Consider the following 15,512-nt stretch of genomic DNA (forward strand, 5'->3'; position numbering starts at 1 on the left):
GCTTCAATGTATGTAACTGCTACCAAATTCAGTTTAACAAAAAAACAATGTTCAGTATCTTTTCACTCACATCATGTTTTGATTCAATAGAAGCTGTAAATAAAATTTATTTCTTTACAGAAATTTTTTGTATTGCTAACAAAAACACAATTTTCTAAAAAAAATTTTTTTTTAATTTTTTGGAAATTAGGTTCACAGTTTTTTATATGAATGCTACAGTGGCCGTATTGTATAGTCTTAATTATCTCTAAGAATAAAAAACGAGATGGTGGGGAAAGGGAAGAGTTTGTCACCTTTGAATGAAATCAGTGCATCTATTAGGTTCAATGTTCAAGGCTTTTGGGGTCATGTAGCATTCGTCCAGTTGAGCAGACACTTCTCATAGGCAGTTGTTTTGTCGTTAGGTACAGGATTTTAGGTGGAGGAAGCAGCAAATTTTACCTTTAAAAAGTTACGTACAGTTCTTTAAGTTCTTTAATATGTAGACTACTTCCATTGTAATTAAATAGTAATTTTTTTACATCAATGATTACTACATCACCTTAGTACTACTCCCTTACTAAAATTAGTGTGGTTTGTCAGTGCACCTGTGGACCAACAAATCATTGTGGGTTTGTTGTTGGTAGCAGGTATGGTGAGCCTAAGGATTGGCAAGAATATTTTTTAAAGCCCCATTCACTTGGGTTCATAACTGAAAAATATGCTGTGTTAATCATAACTTGTAATTTTCTAAATTTCTTTGCAGTTCTTGAGACTGTTGGTTGCTATGCTAGTTTATGCTCTGAAAGCTTGGAAACATGTAGGTAAAAACATAAATGTCTTAGTAAACTGCACTTTGGTGTGTATGAGTGGGGGATGGAGGTTCCAAAATATAATTGCGGTTAAAATTATTCAGACTGTTAATTTCTGATTTTATAAACTCATTTATAAATTGGTTACTGGCGCTGTAATGATAAAATCACAAATGTTAAAGCCGATTTTTCAAGAAAGACTGCAAATTTATTATCAGGTTTCTACATAATTTCATTGGGCCATGAGAAAAGTGTTGCTTCAATTCATTTGTGTTGTACGTTATAGACAGTATATAAATGAAAGTGTTCAAGAATAATTTGTCTATTCAAAATCTTTAAAGACAAGATGTCTGGCACCAAACAACTTATTAGAAGTATAGCGATGTGTTTCTTGCACATAAACACAATAAATTGTCCCTATGAATTCTTCAAACCCAAAATGTTGAGATGTCTCAATATTTTATTAACATACAAATAATTCTGTGCATTCATTTTTTATTGCAAAATATTACAGTTTGTGAATTTGTCAGCACAGTAGTATGCCTTGAGAGAAATTTAAAAATCAGAATCTACTTGTCTCCAAATACTGATTATATGCAGTACATGTATTTTCATTCCTTCTTTTGTGGAACTCTTTGACTACCATTGGCCATCTCCATAACTGAGCAATCAGCTCATCACTGTGACATTTGGAGGATCTGGATCCAATGCTTCTCCCTGATAGGAGGACTAGAACTGGGTACACCAGCCTTATGGCCCTAATGTAGAAGTTACTTGAGTGTGAGATAACACCTCCAAGGTGTAGAAAGCTGACAATGGATGGGAGAGTGGCATGCCAACCACATGTTCCTCCATATTGTATTTGAATGATGCCATTCAGTAGGCATGACATAGTGGCTCATCAACATCATGTATTCTCATTGGAAAAGCACGATCTGTTTTTTTAATAAATAATTTTCTTGAGATGGGTCATCTTTTCTGAGTAGTTAATCATGATTAGTAATTTTTCTGTTTATGAAACAAAATGTAGCATGTAATTGTAGAGTACACGTTTTGATTTGTCTCTGGTTCCTTGGTGCATTTTATTTTTCAAGCGATAAAGACTTCGCAGTCATAGCAAAGGACTCCTGTCATGTAGTGCTTTGCTCTTCCATCTTTTCTCTGTTCTATGGCATACCTGTATGTTTCTAATATTCTTTTATCTGAGACAGGTGAACTGTGCTGTTGACATATTTTACACTTCTTCAGGCAGAGTATGAGAGATTCAAATTTACAATTAAACAGCCCTATGCACAGATCCAATTGATCTATTTATTGATCTATTTCAAATACATATGTAGTTTAAAAGTGATTAACACTTTAATTTGCATTAATTACACTTTGCATGAGTAGATCACTTTTACTACATAACCAAATCATGGACCATCACACACTGGTACCAGAGAACCTAATACTAACAAAGACAAAAACAATTTTTATATCACAGATAAATTACTATTCTAATGTTCACATTCAACCTCTGTCCATTATTCCCATTTGATGCTGCCACGAAGTTAGTACCATGTCATAGAGATCATCTGGCCATGTCGAAGTTTTGATCAACAAATTACAGTTATTTTCCCCCATCCAGTCTTTTCTACCGCAAGTATGTCTATAATGTTGCACATCAATCCTTGTCTTGTATTGCACAGCTTGACTGTTACACAGTGCATCAGTTGATTTAAATTCACCTGCATTTTTCATGTATTGCACCCATTTCTGTAAATAGCTCCACATTAAGTTGATCTGTGGATGTAAATTAAAAGAAACACATCTGCTCATGAACTTACTTTGTATGAATGAAATAAATTCTTTAAAAAAATATTCGTCATTCTATCTACCGTAGACTTTCAGCAATGGAAAATTTTCATTTAGAATAAATTTTACTATATAGTACCGTACAAACTGTACTCACAGTAATAAGATTTTTCCTCCTCAATTCAAAAAACAGGGACTACAACATAGTAGATGCAAAATGAAGTATTGGAACACAGATAGAGTGATGTTAAATGGAGTGCATTTGGCCATCAGTAGGGCAACACATTCAACTTTGAACCATTACTGTAGCAGAATATTATTGAACATTCTCTTATAAAATCCAAAGAATTTCTGGTCATATGTTAAGGCTGTTAATGATACCAGAGTTACTGTCCAGATACTCTCAAAAATAAAAACTCATCTGATTTTGGGTGTTTTCAAAAGAGTATTGAATATTTGTCCCATTTAATAAGTCCAGTCTTATCTTAAATATCTAATGCAACACTAACTCAAGGCATTTTTCCAGAGAAACTGTAATATTCCATTGTTAAACAACCTATCTAAAGGATTTGACTGTATAAATCACAGTAATGTTCCAGGTAAATTGAAGGTTTCTGGGATTTATGGTATAGCCAACTAGTGGATAATGTCATATTGAACTAAAAGAGTGCAGAAAGTCATAATTAGAAATTCAACCAATACGGTCCAGGGATTTAATTCTGACTTGGGAGAAATACTGTATAGAGCTCCCCAAGGCTGAATCTTGGGTACCCTACTGTTCCTCATATATGTAAACAATCTTCTGTCTAATGTACAACAGGCAGGATTGGTTCTTTTTGCAGATGACACTGGTATTGTAATCAGTCCAAGCACACATACTGAAACAAAAGATATGGTAAACAATGTTCTTGAAGGTATCATTGACTGGTTTTCTGTGAATGGTGTCATCCTCAACATATTCACTTCTGCATATGTAGGGATACTACACAATTGATAAGTGTAACACATGGTGAGGGAATAATAAATAGGGTGGAAAGTTCAAATTTTTAGGTGTCCATTTTGATAAGAATTTAAACTGGAAAAAGAACATGTTGGAACTCCTAAAACAATGGAGTTCAGCTGCATTCACACTTAGAATCATTGCAAATATTGAGGAGAGACAAATCGGAAAGTTGACATTTTTCACATATTTTCATTCAGTAATGTCATATGGTGTAATGTATAGTGGTAACTCATCTTTAAGTAAGAAAATCTTCATTGCTCAGAAACGTCCCATAAGAATAATTTGGTGCTCATCCTTGATCATCTTGTAGACATCTGTTTCACAGTATATTTATTCCATCATGAAATTTGTTGTAAATAATACACTACGTTTTAAAAGGTACAATGATGTACATAATTACAAAACCAGAAGGAAAAATGACATTGGTTACTCCATGTAAATGTTGTCTTTAGCACTAAAAGAGGTGCACAGCGCTGCAACAGATATGTTTGAACACTTAGCTAGTGATATAAAATGTCTGAGCAGCAGCAAAGTAAAATTTGAAAACAAACTGTAAAAGTTGCTCATTTGAAAACTCGTATTCTGTAGAAGAATTTCCGTTGTAATGTGTAAAAGGTGTTGGGGTAGGAATTAACTAACTCACATCTGTATACAGGGTGTATCATAATTAATGGCGTAAATGCTTGCAGTTGAAAGCACATGTTACTAGAAGCAAAAAAGTCTCAGTAAACATAGGGTCGAAAATGCATACATACTATGGGCAATTTTTCATCTTCAATACTGTGAAACAAATCTCTTCTACTGCAAGTTCTTTGCTTTCCATATTTTGGGAAGTGGTAGTATGGACCAAAATAAGAAAAAATGTCCAGCAAACATGTGCTCTAAAATGCATACCTTAAAAGTTACAAGCAATTATTCATCTTTGCTACTTTGAAACACAACTCTTCTAATGATCTAGTGCTCATAGCTCATAAGGAATGCATTTTAGAACCCGTTTGTATTGAACTATTTTTTCTTGTTTTGGTCCGTACTTCCAGTTCCCAGATTATGGAAAGCAAAGAACTTGCAGTAGAAGAGATTTGTTTCACAGTACTGAAGATGAAAAATTGCTTTTAGCTCTTAAGGTGTGCATTTTTGACCCTATGTTTACTGAGACTTTTTTGCTTCTAGTATCATGTACTTTCAACTGTATGCATTTATGCCATTAATTATGATACACCCTGTATGTAAAAAATTAAAAAGTTATAATTATTTATTATGTAGCTATGTTTACCAATTAATTAGTAGTATTACCCCAATTTAATTCTCACACCACTGCAAGGCCAAATGATGTAAATATTAGTCAGTGGCATTGAGAAACAGCTGAAATCGCTAAAACTGAACAAAGCTCTAATGCCCAGTGGAAGCTCTGTCAGACTCTGTACTGAATTTGGGGCTCAGATATACCATAAATCCCATGAATATGCCCAGTAGTTGGCAGAAAGCACAGGTCACACCTGTCTAGACGAAAGTTAACAGAAGTGAACCACAAAACTAACATCCAATATCCTTAACGTACATTGGTTGAAGTATCATAGGAAGATATTCTGATTTCAAACATAATGGTGTCTTGAACAGAATTATGTCCTCCGTACCAACCAGCATGGATTCTGAAAACATTGAAGATGGGAAGTGCAGTTGTCACTTACCTCACATAACATCCTAAAAGTTGTGAATCACCCCAGCCAGATAAATGGTGTGTTTCTTGATTTGTGAAAAGCATTTGACTCGAGAAAAATTTGTGACTGTATTGAGGGTTTCTTGGTGGAAACATAAAAAATGTTAACCAATTAGAGTGTCATTAACAGATGTACAAGCAATTTCAGGTAAGCCCAGGGATGTGTATTGGGGCCCTTGCTGTTCATGCATGATGTTAATGTCCTTTCAGACAATATTACTAGTAATCTCAAATTTCTTGCAGATGGAGTTTTTTTTAAGAAGTGCTGTCTGAAAGAATCTGCACAAATAGTCAGTTGTATCTTGATAAGATTTCCAAGTAGGGCAAAAATTGGCACCTTTCTTGAAGTATCCAGAAATCTAAAATTCTCTTTGTTATAAATTGGAAAAACACAGTGTTCTGTAACTAAATATCAATGAGTCACAATTAGAATCAGTCAAATCATTCAGATGTCTTGGTGTAACAATTTGTAGGGGACAAGAAATGGAACGATCACATCACTTAGTCACAGGTAAAGCAGTTGGCAGAGTTCCATTCATTAATAGAATAATAGAGAAATGCAGTCAGTCTAGAAAGGGAATTGGTTACAAGTTACTGATGTAACTGATCCTAGAATGTTAGCAAAAGTAATCAATTTTTGAAAATTACACATTTTAAGATAAAGATATTGCATATAAATAACGGATGTTTTGTATGTGCAGTATGCTGTTGATTGAACATTTCATGAACAACATGAACAAGATTATAACCATTACTTATGCTGACAGATCCAATAGATAAATCTGCAGATGAAATCTGTAATTCAAGTTTCTTTAATGTTCTGATGTCAATTTATTAGTAAGATGAATCTTTCGCACGGTACGCCTCTTTCAAAAACTTTGTTGGTGCAAACCCCGTCTCCCCATCAATTGTATAATGAATGAAACTTCACAGGTTCAGAGGGTATGTGATGTTATATCAGTGCTTACAAAATAAAGTCAAATTTACAAATAAGCTTGACAGTATGAGCTCAATTGTCAGCATGACAGTGCATTCACTCTGGTTTGGATGCACCCACTGATTCAGTGGGAAGCATGTCATAAATCTGTTGCATCCTCACCTGAGACAACCTGACCCTTAACTGATCTAACAGGTCCCTGCTATTCCGGATGCTGGCACTGGGATGGTGTTGATGTCAGAGCTGGTACTACACATGCTGTTATTCTGGACAGATCTGAGGAGCTTGCTGGGCGTGAGAGTAACTCTACATCACCCACACATTTCATAAAGACATGTGTCATGTACGGATGAGCATTGTCCTATTGAATTATAGTTCTACAATACTGTCATGTAGAAAGTAACACATGAGGTTGTAGGATGTCTGGGACGTACCACAGTGGAGTCAGAGTTTCCTCAGCCACTAACAGCCATGACCTGAAATCATATCCAATGGCTTCCCACACTATGACACCAGGAGTAACACTGCCATGCCTCTCCAAAACATTGGAAGAACGTGACCACTCTCCAGGTCACTGCTATACTCATTCATGATTGTGATCCTGGGTAGTGTAGAACAATGATTCGTTACTGAACACAATACTACACCATTCATTCACAGTCCATGCTTCTCAGTTAAGGTGTCACTCTAAATATAGGTGTTTGTATTGTGGTGTTGATGGCATCCTACACAGGGGTGGTAATTTCGTAGTCCAGCTTTCATTAGTGTCTGACCAATGGTGCAAATTGACACAGAATGTTGTAGGGAGTCCATCACTTGTTCTCATATGGCAGCTTCAGATTTGAAGGGGTTATGATGGTGGTGACCCTTCCTTGTGATGGTCAGATCTCATTGACCACAACTTTGTGGAAGAATATACTTGATCTCACATTCCCATGCAGCCCAGCTTTGGGCCACTTTCACATCAGAATGGCCCATAAATCTGGATAGTGCACAATTCAACCGGCTGGCCAAATTGAGACCTACAATGAGGCTCCTTTCAAACTCTTTGAGTCACAGGAGTACACAACCTCTATGTTTCTCATTCTGTCCGTACCCCTTACATAACCTGCCAGGGCTGGTAATAACATGAAACCCAAATAACAGTAATGTGCTTTGGTAGCCATTCTGCCTGTCATAGAAAACTGCAACTATTATCGTTTGCATACTCACTGATGACGTACGCATTTTGAAGTAACGCTGACATCCAACCATGTCTCTAGGTGCTTCACTTTCTTTTGTCAGGCAGGGTATATTTATTTTCAAAGGAAGTTACTGTTTCTCCATTGCTTTACATCAGTGACTTCTCACATATAACATTGGGTTTTGAGGATTGATTACAAGAGTGGCCAAAAATGCAGCCATACCACATCATGTCAGCTGTGTGCTCACCTAGATAACCAGTGACATTTGCACCACTTATACACTGTCATGGAAGTTAATATTACCACCATATAGAATTACTGACTATGATTACCAAGTATGTGTAGCCAGAGTGTACTTATTTTACTGAAGTATCATTTAGAAGATGTGTTAAGACAGTGTGTGCTCTGTGTGTGATTATGGGGTGATGTCCAATGACTATGGCAAGATATGGAGGAGAAATCATTCTCAAATGCAGTAAACCCAATTTACATGAGGAACATCAAGTTAGCCAGTATTTTGAGAAGCAGAATGTTCAAACAATTAAAGGACTAAGAAAGTCCAAATGGGGTCTGTATTTTCAAGAAAAGAAAATGTGGACTGCTCATGCTGCTTCAATTTCCTGAAATCCAGTATTTTCTAAGCAGGCTCTAGAGACAATAGAATAGATTCTGATTTAGCAGTTTATTTTTTTACTCATATATGATCATCAGATATTATGCTTTCAGAAAACTGTTTCCACAATACATATTTAAATGCACTATTATCCACAGTATGTCACATATCTGTGATACTAATTGAGTTTAAGTGTACAGTTTTTCCCTAGGATATCGTTCATTTTGTTAATGTCTTTAGATTTTCATGTGTTTCTTAATTTATTAAAGACACTGTGTTTCTTAAATTGATTTTAATTAGAGCAGACCTGTTCCTGCGTACCTATAGCTCCAGCCTAGTGCTTCATAGGTAGTTTTAGCAGATGTCTTGCAGTTTTCTTGCAGGCATATTCTTTGCAGTAATAATGCACTTTATTCCTTGGAACATTTGACTACAATGTTGTTTTCTAAGTTTACTCATAGTGGATGCATTCAAAGCCAGATTTTTTTAAAATGTAAAATCCTCAAAAATTTAAAATTCTTAGGTATTCATTTTTGTTGTCATGTATTGCATTTTTGTTAAAAAATGTCCTAGAATGCTCATTTAGGAAACAGATATCTGATCTTACAGCAAACACGCACACACATACACGGTGCACGCATTAAAACAAATAAGTAAGGAATCTGCGTGACCACTTCAGCAAGCGAAAGAGCTTATTCTTCATGCAGTGTGTGTATGACCATAAAATCAAAGAGATGTGTAGCTGCAGCTGGAACACACATACTGAATGTCTCTCTTACTTTGGTTAGTGTATTTTTGGAAAACACTTTTTACTTTGAGTCATATCTCATTCCTTTTCTATTGATGAAAATTTTAACTGTGATAACTTTATTTAGCAGTATGAAGAATCGTGCACATTCCATTTCCTGTCTATTGTTTCAAGAAACATGTCATAAATATAGCACTCTCTGTGGTTATGTTTGCAGCTGTTACGGTTGCCAGCTTTCCATCATGTTGTTACCTATAGTTTACTAACTGCACTTGATGATTAATAGTAAAATTCTGTTGGGATGTGCCGTATTATGAAATTACTTAGTTTCTCACATAACATCTTTAATAATCATCGATAATCAGCAGAATTTCGATGGTAGCACCAGTAACAAGCTGCTCAATTAACGTTACATATCTCTCTCTCATCTTCGTCATGCTGGACAGTGGCTACTTTCCGGAAGGGAGTTCGTGCCGTGCAGATGGTAGGGAGAGCAAGTATGTATCCCTCTCATTTCATGTCACTGTTTTCGTACAACATTTGTCATACTAGCACTCTGATACTTTGTACCTGTTTCCCTGTGTTAATCATAATAGTAAGTGTAGATAGGTTTTTTCCTGGTATCTGTTAAATCTGAAACTCTTATTTCTTTTTATATAGTACATTGCATCTTATAAGATAAACATTAAAAATTACTGGTAAAAACATCTGAATGTCTGATGTTTTAGTAGATCTTCAAACAAACTAGTTGGTTCAGTGTTTTTATTGGCTAGACTCTGGATTTGATTACAATCTATGTAATTAGAATTACCTTTAGACTGTCCTTAATCTTCTGAGTGCTAGTATGAAGTAGTGCATCCCACTCAGGTGGGAGGCATCTGAGTTCCCTGATATTTAAATGATATATTTCCAATGGTTATTTAAAATACTGAAAAAGTAAATGGGTTAAAATCTGATTTAAACATATTTACCAACATCTGTACTTTTTAATATCTTATTATTTGAAAAGCTGGAGGTAAAATGCAGTCTTCTGTTTTCTGTGTATAGTTTTACAATGCAAAGTGTTAATAGATATTATTATTTATGATGTAACAAGTAAATATTTGGCCAATTTTAACAAAATGGATATTTTGTGGACTGCCACAACTTGGATGAAGTACTAATAGTAAACAAACAGATGTAGCAAATACTTTGTGGAAAGTTATTTTGTTATAATGATACTTCAAAAGATGCCTTATCAACAAATCCTAAATGACATGATGAAACTTTTCATTTTACACACATCTGTTATTATCGTGAACTTGTTCATTCTAGTAACAATATAATGGATACCTTATGATGCAGCACTGACACTCTCACAAAGAAAATAACATTCAGAAACAAAATATAATCAGATCATCTTTTGTCTGGTCTCTAGCAACATGATAAAAAATTGTAAAACAAAAAATAGCGGTTATGTTGAAATAACACATGTTGCCATTGTATATCCTTTTGTTGTTATTATCTTCTGATAACTGCAAAATTTTGTATGTTGCAAACTGTGTTATTATACCCCCATGGGATATATTTGTTTACTATAAATTCTGTGACATTCAGCATTATATTATGGTATTTATATATACTAGAATATTAAGTACAGATGTTGGGACTATTAATGATATTGAATATTCAGTAAGAAAAGATTTGGTACATGATAGAAAAAATTGAATTACTTATAATTCCTATTAAGGTGTCAGTGTGCAGCTGACTAAATAAATGTGTATTTTTGTTTGGCGGTCATTTACAGTATAGTTGACAACTTAAGGGCAACTCAGATGCCATTTTTCCAATGTGATAGAAGACAGTTTCAGAATAAGTAATATGATCACACATCACTGTGTAGAATTAGTCCAGTTTTTAATCATCATGGTGTGATCAAAGCAAAATAGTTTCTATGTGTCCATAGTTGATCATGTCTGTGTTATTACAATATGAAATGTATTGAAGTATGTTTGTTGTCAGTTAAATGTGCGCATGGATTCAAGAGTTTAAGTGCTTTTATCTGTGTATCTCATATGAAGATTAGTGTTGTGATGGTGTTAAATGCTAGCACTGGATTACATAAGCTACTACATATAAAAAAGGTATAGGGGCTTGTTGTATTTGCATTAAAATAATTATGCTATGAGTTAAAGTTATGATTTAGGGAAGAAATGGTGTTGTCATTGATTAGGTCTCTGCCATAATACAATGATGATGTAATGTAAAAGTAAAGAATAATACGAGAGAAGGAAAGTTGCTACTCACTATATAGCGGAGATGCTGAGCCGCGATAGGCACAATAAAAAGATTCACACAATCATAGCTTTCGGCCATTAAGGCCTTTGTCAGCAGTAGACACACATACACACACGCACACACACACTCACACAAGCGCAACTTGCACACACATCTGCAGTCTCAGAGAGCTGAAACTACACTGCGATCAGCAGCACCAGTGCATGATGGGAGTGGCGACTGGGTGGGGTGGAGAGGGGGAGGGATAGTATGGTGGGAGTGGCAGACAATAAAGTGTTGCAGTTTAGACGGAGGGTAGGAGAGAAGGTGTGGAGGGAGGGAGGGGGTAAGTAGCAGGAAGGATAGAAATAAAAATAAAAGAAATTAAAAGACAGGGTGTGGCTGTAAAATGACAGCTGTGTAGTGCTGGAATGGGAACAGGGAGGGGGCTGGATGGATGAGGACAGTGACTAACGAAGGTTGAGGCCAGGATGATTATGGGAATGTAGGATGTATTGCAGGGAAAGTTCCCACCTGCGCAATTCAGAAAGTCTGGTGTTGGTGGGAAGGATCTATATGGCACAGGCTGTGAAGCAGTCATTAAGATGAGGGGTATCATGTTTGGCAGCATGTTCATCTACAGGGTGGTCGACTTGTTTTTTGGCCACAGTTTGTCGGTGACCGTTCATGTGGACAGACAGCTTGTTGGTTGTCATGCCTACATAGAATGCAACACAGTGGTTGCAACTTAGCTTGTAGATCACATGACTGGTTTCACAGGTAGCTCTGCCTTTGATGTGATAGGTAATGTTAGTGACCGGACTGGAGTAGGTTGTGATAGGAGGTTTTATGGGACAGGTCTTGCATCTAGGTGTATTACAGGGGTATGAGCCATGAGGTAAGGAAGTGGGAGCAGGGGTTGTGTAAGGATGGATGAGTATATTGTGTAGGTTCGGTGGACGGTGAAATACCACGGTAGGAGGAATGGGAAGGATAGTGGGTAGGACATTTCTCGTTTCAGGCCACGACGAGAGGTAGTCGAAACCCTCGCGGAGAATGTAATTCAGTTGCTCCAGTCCCAGATGGTACTGAGTTATGAGGGGAATGCTTCTCTGTGGCCGGACTGTGGGACTTTGGGAGGTGTTGGGAGACTGGAAAGATAAGGCACGGTAGATTTGTTTTTGTACAAGGATGTGAAAGCTTCAGTCAGATCCTAGGTATATTTAGAGAGGGACTGCTCGTCACTGCAGATGCGACGACCATGGGTGGCTAGGCTGTATGGAAGGGACTTCTTGGTATGAAACAGGTGGCAGCTGTCAAAGTGGAGGTATTGCTGGTGGTTAGTAGGTTTGATATGGACGGAGGTACTGATGTAGCCATCTCTGAGGCAGTGGTCAACATCTAGGAAGGTGGCTTGTTGGGTTGCGCAGGACCAGGTGAAGCAAATGGGGCAAAGTTGTTGAGGTGCTGGAGGAATGTGAATAAGGTGTCCTCACCTTCAACCCAAATAGCAAAGATGTCATCAATGAATCTGAATCAGGCAAGGGTTTAGGATTCTGGTTTTTTAGGAAGGATTCCTCTAGATGGCCCATGAATAGGTTAGCATAGGATGATGCCATACTGCAGATTTGTTTGTAGGTAATGCCTTCAAAGGAGAAGTAATTGTGGGTGAGGAAATAGTTGGTCATGGAAACTAGGAAGGAGGTTGCTGACTTGGAATCCATAGGGCATCTGGAAAGGTAGTGTTCGATTGCAGTAAGGCCATATGCATTAGGAATGTTAGTGTGTATTATACAAGTGAGTATTATACAAGTATTATACAAGATGTTCAATAGAACGTCCCATATTCATTGAAGATTGTATCAGTCAAAACAAAACAAAAAGTCACATAAACATATGTCTGGAAACAAATACTTGGTGCAATTTGGTCCATTTTATTTGTGTCAATAATCAGTCATGTAGCCTGTCTTTCTGTTGACTTTTATAGCTCATTTCTTCTTGGTTTTGCTAGTCTCTGTATCAAGTCCTCCAACTATGATGCTGTTGTCAGACATAGCACTTAATATGAAATTCGCTATCTGGTATCCCAGTCTGACAATTTAGGGGCCCGCCAGAGGGCATGGACATAGACGACGGCCAGTAGGTGGTGCCCCTAAAACTGGTGAGCACTACCGTCACTGCCACTGCGCTGTGCACAGGCCATGTCTGCCTATCAGCACTCACAGAGACCCTATAAAGCCTGCAGTGCAGGGGCTCAGAAGTCAGCTGTGTTCCGACTGTGCTTGTGTTCTATACCCTACGCATTGCTGTTGGTTCTTGGAATCTCACTACATCTTGATCCTCCATCTGGTTTATTCTACTGACTTGTCCACTGCTTTATCCATTCATGGTGGTTGTTGTTGTCATCATTGCTGTAGCCATTCGTGGTTGTTGTTGTCCTTGTTGTCATACATAGCTGTCTTTCTGTGAGTTTGGTTGACTCAATTTCTATTCTCTCAGCTGGTCAGCCTGTGGCTTCCAATCTGATTCTGGTTGCTAGAATTGGCGATGTGGTAAAAGGTTAATGGATTATGGACATGAAACTTGTACAACTAATGGAACAGCGACAGCAACAGAAATTCCATCAGCAGTTCTGGCAACAGACAGACATTTTGTGTCAGGAAATTCAGCTGCTGTCCGACTGATTGCAGGTCCAAGGTTTACAACCTTTCCTGAATGTGGTCACTTGGCAGACAGAGACCCATCCACCCGCGTCCCAACTGTTTAATGACACCACACAGGATTGAGACACGTATTTTCAGCAGCTGAAACAGCACTCTGCTTCTTTTTCAATTTTAGATGACTCTCTCCAATGGTTGGTTTTCTTTTCTTGAGCTTCCCCAGAGATGTTTTTCCTACTTAAGAAGTTGTCTCCCCTCTCAAAGCCGGTTGCACTCACTTTCGAGGAAATGTGTTTGTTGCTGGCTACCTATTATTCACAACAGTTCCACATGGTCGCATTGTGCCTCGAGTTCCATCAGTACCATGAACAAGCAGGCCAATCTTGGAGATCATGGGTGATGGATTTGCAAGGTCTGAGCTGTTTATTGCAATTTTACCTGTGCCAACCCATCTCGCAAAACCTCATATGCCAATTCCCAGATCTGTGATGCAGTGGTCGAATTGGCTCGGTCCCGATCCAGAAGTTAGCATGCAGCCCTCTAGCTCGACAGTCCTTCCTTGGATGACATACTGAAAACTGCCCACTCTTTTGAGATAGTGCAGGCAGCGAATGAACGTCTTACTGCCCATCTCCAGATCACTGTGGTTCAGCCACCGCTGCAATGTCAAAATTATTGGCAGCCTTCTTCCGACAGCGGCATCATGATTTGTCACTTTCAGATGTATCAATGACTTCTGAGCAGCCAGTCCAGCCTCTTTGGCACAACCAGCCAGGTCTGCCTTATTGTCCTGACTATTTTGTGAGGCAGACTGCCCTGATCATTGGGTGCACTGCACCTGTTGTGGCAAGGATGGGCATCTCTATACTGTCTGCTGTCTCCCTATTCCTACCTTGCTTCATGGGATGGTCCATGAACTTCAGGCCATCATTCCCCAAGGCAATCCTTGTGCCCTCAAGTTGTTTATTGATCTCATGATTGCTCATCAGGTTGTTCATTTCCATGTCGACAAGGGAGTAACAGTTTCGTTGGTCAACCTCCCAACATACACTCGTCTGGGTCACCCAGTGTTGGCCACACCCTCTTGCAAGTTGTTTGCATGTCGTAGCAGCTCTATTACCCTCAGAGGTCAATTCACCACTAAGACTAAGTACAAGATGGTTACATGGCTGTTAATGCTGGATGTTGTCAACAGTCATTCTGCTGGCAATGTATTTGGCCTGGATGCTTTCTCACTGTTTGGCTTCTCCATCATGGATGAAGTTCAGTTCATCTCTGACATGGTTCCCTTCCAGAAAGTTGGTGACCTTTGTGTCTCTTTCGTGTCTCTGTTTGATCCTGGCTTGGTGTGCACCATTGATTTTGAGGCACATATTTCTTTACATCCAGAAGTGGTGCCCCAGTTCTGTCGTGCATGTCCTCTTCTAGTTTCCATACAGATGGCTATTAAGCCTGAACTCGATCACTTCAAGGTGCTGGGGTCTTCAAGCCACCCAAAACTAGTGCTTGGGCTTCACGTCTGGTCATAGTCCAGAACCAAAATGATTCCCTCTGGCATTGTGGTGATTTTAAGTTGACGATCAATACCCAAGCTCTGGTGGAAACCTACCCCATACCGCATCAAGAGGACCTCCTTACAAACCTTATTGGAGGTGAATGTTTTTCTAAAATATATGATCCTAATGCTTTACTTACAAATCCCACTAGATGAGGAATTGCAACACATTGTTGTCATCAGTACGCCTTTTGTCATATACAAATACAGGCACTTACCTTTTGGCTTTTGGAATCTCTTCTGCTCCAACA

The 15,512-nt window shown here is 38.0% G+C and overlaps 1 protein-coding gene across 1 annotated transcript in view; it reads left to right on the plus strand.

Moving 5' to 3' along the window:
* The window catches only part of LOC126462459 (calcium-activated potassium channel slowpoke), a 915,336-nt gene that overhangs the window by 528,212 nt on the left and 371,612 nt on the right, over positions 1-15,512 (plus strand). Inside the window, exon 15 of the mRNA XM_050096074.1 lies at positions 9,237-9,287. Coding sequence (XP_049952031.1) covers positions 9,237-9,287 — 51 coding nt within the window. The remainder of the gene's footprint in view (positions 1-9,236; positions 9,288-15,512) is intronic.

Source organism: Schistocerca serialis, chromosome 1 (genome assembly GCF_023864345.2).
Source record: "Schistocerca serialis cubense isolate TAMUIC-IGC-003099 chromosome 1, iqSchSeri2.2, whole genome shotgun sequence".
NCBI classification, from domain to species: Eukaryota; Metazoa; Arthropoda; class Insecta; order Orthoptera; family Acrididae; genus Schistocerca; species Schistocerca serialis.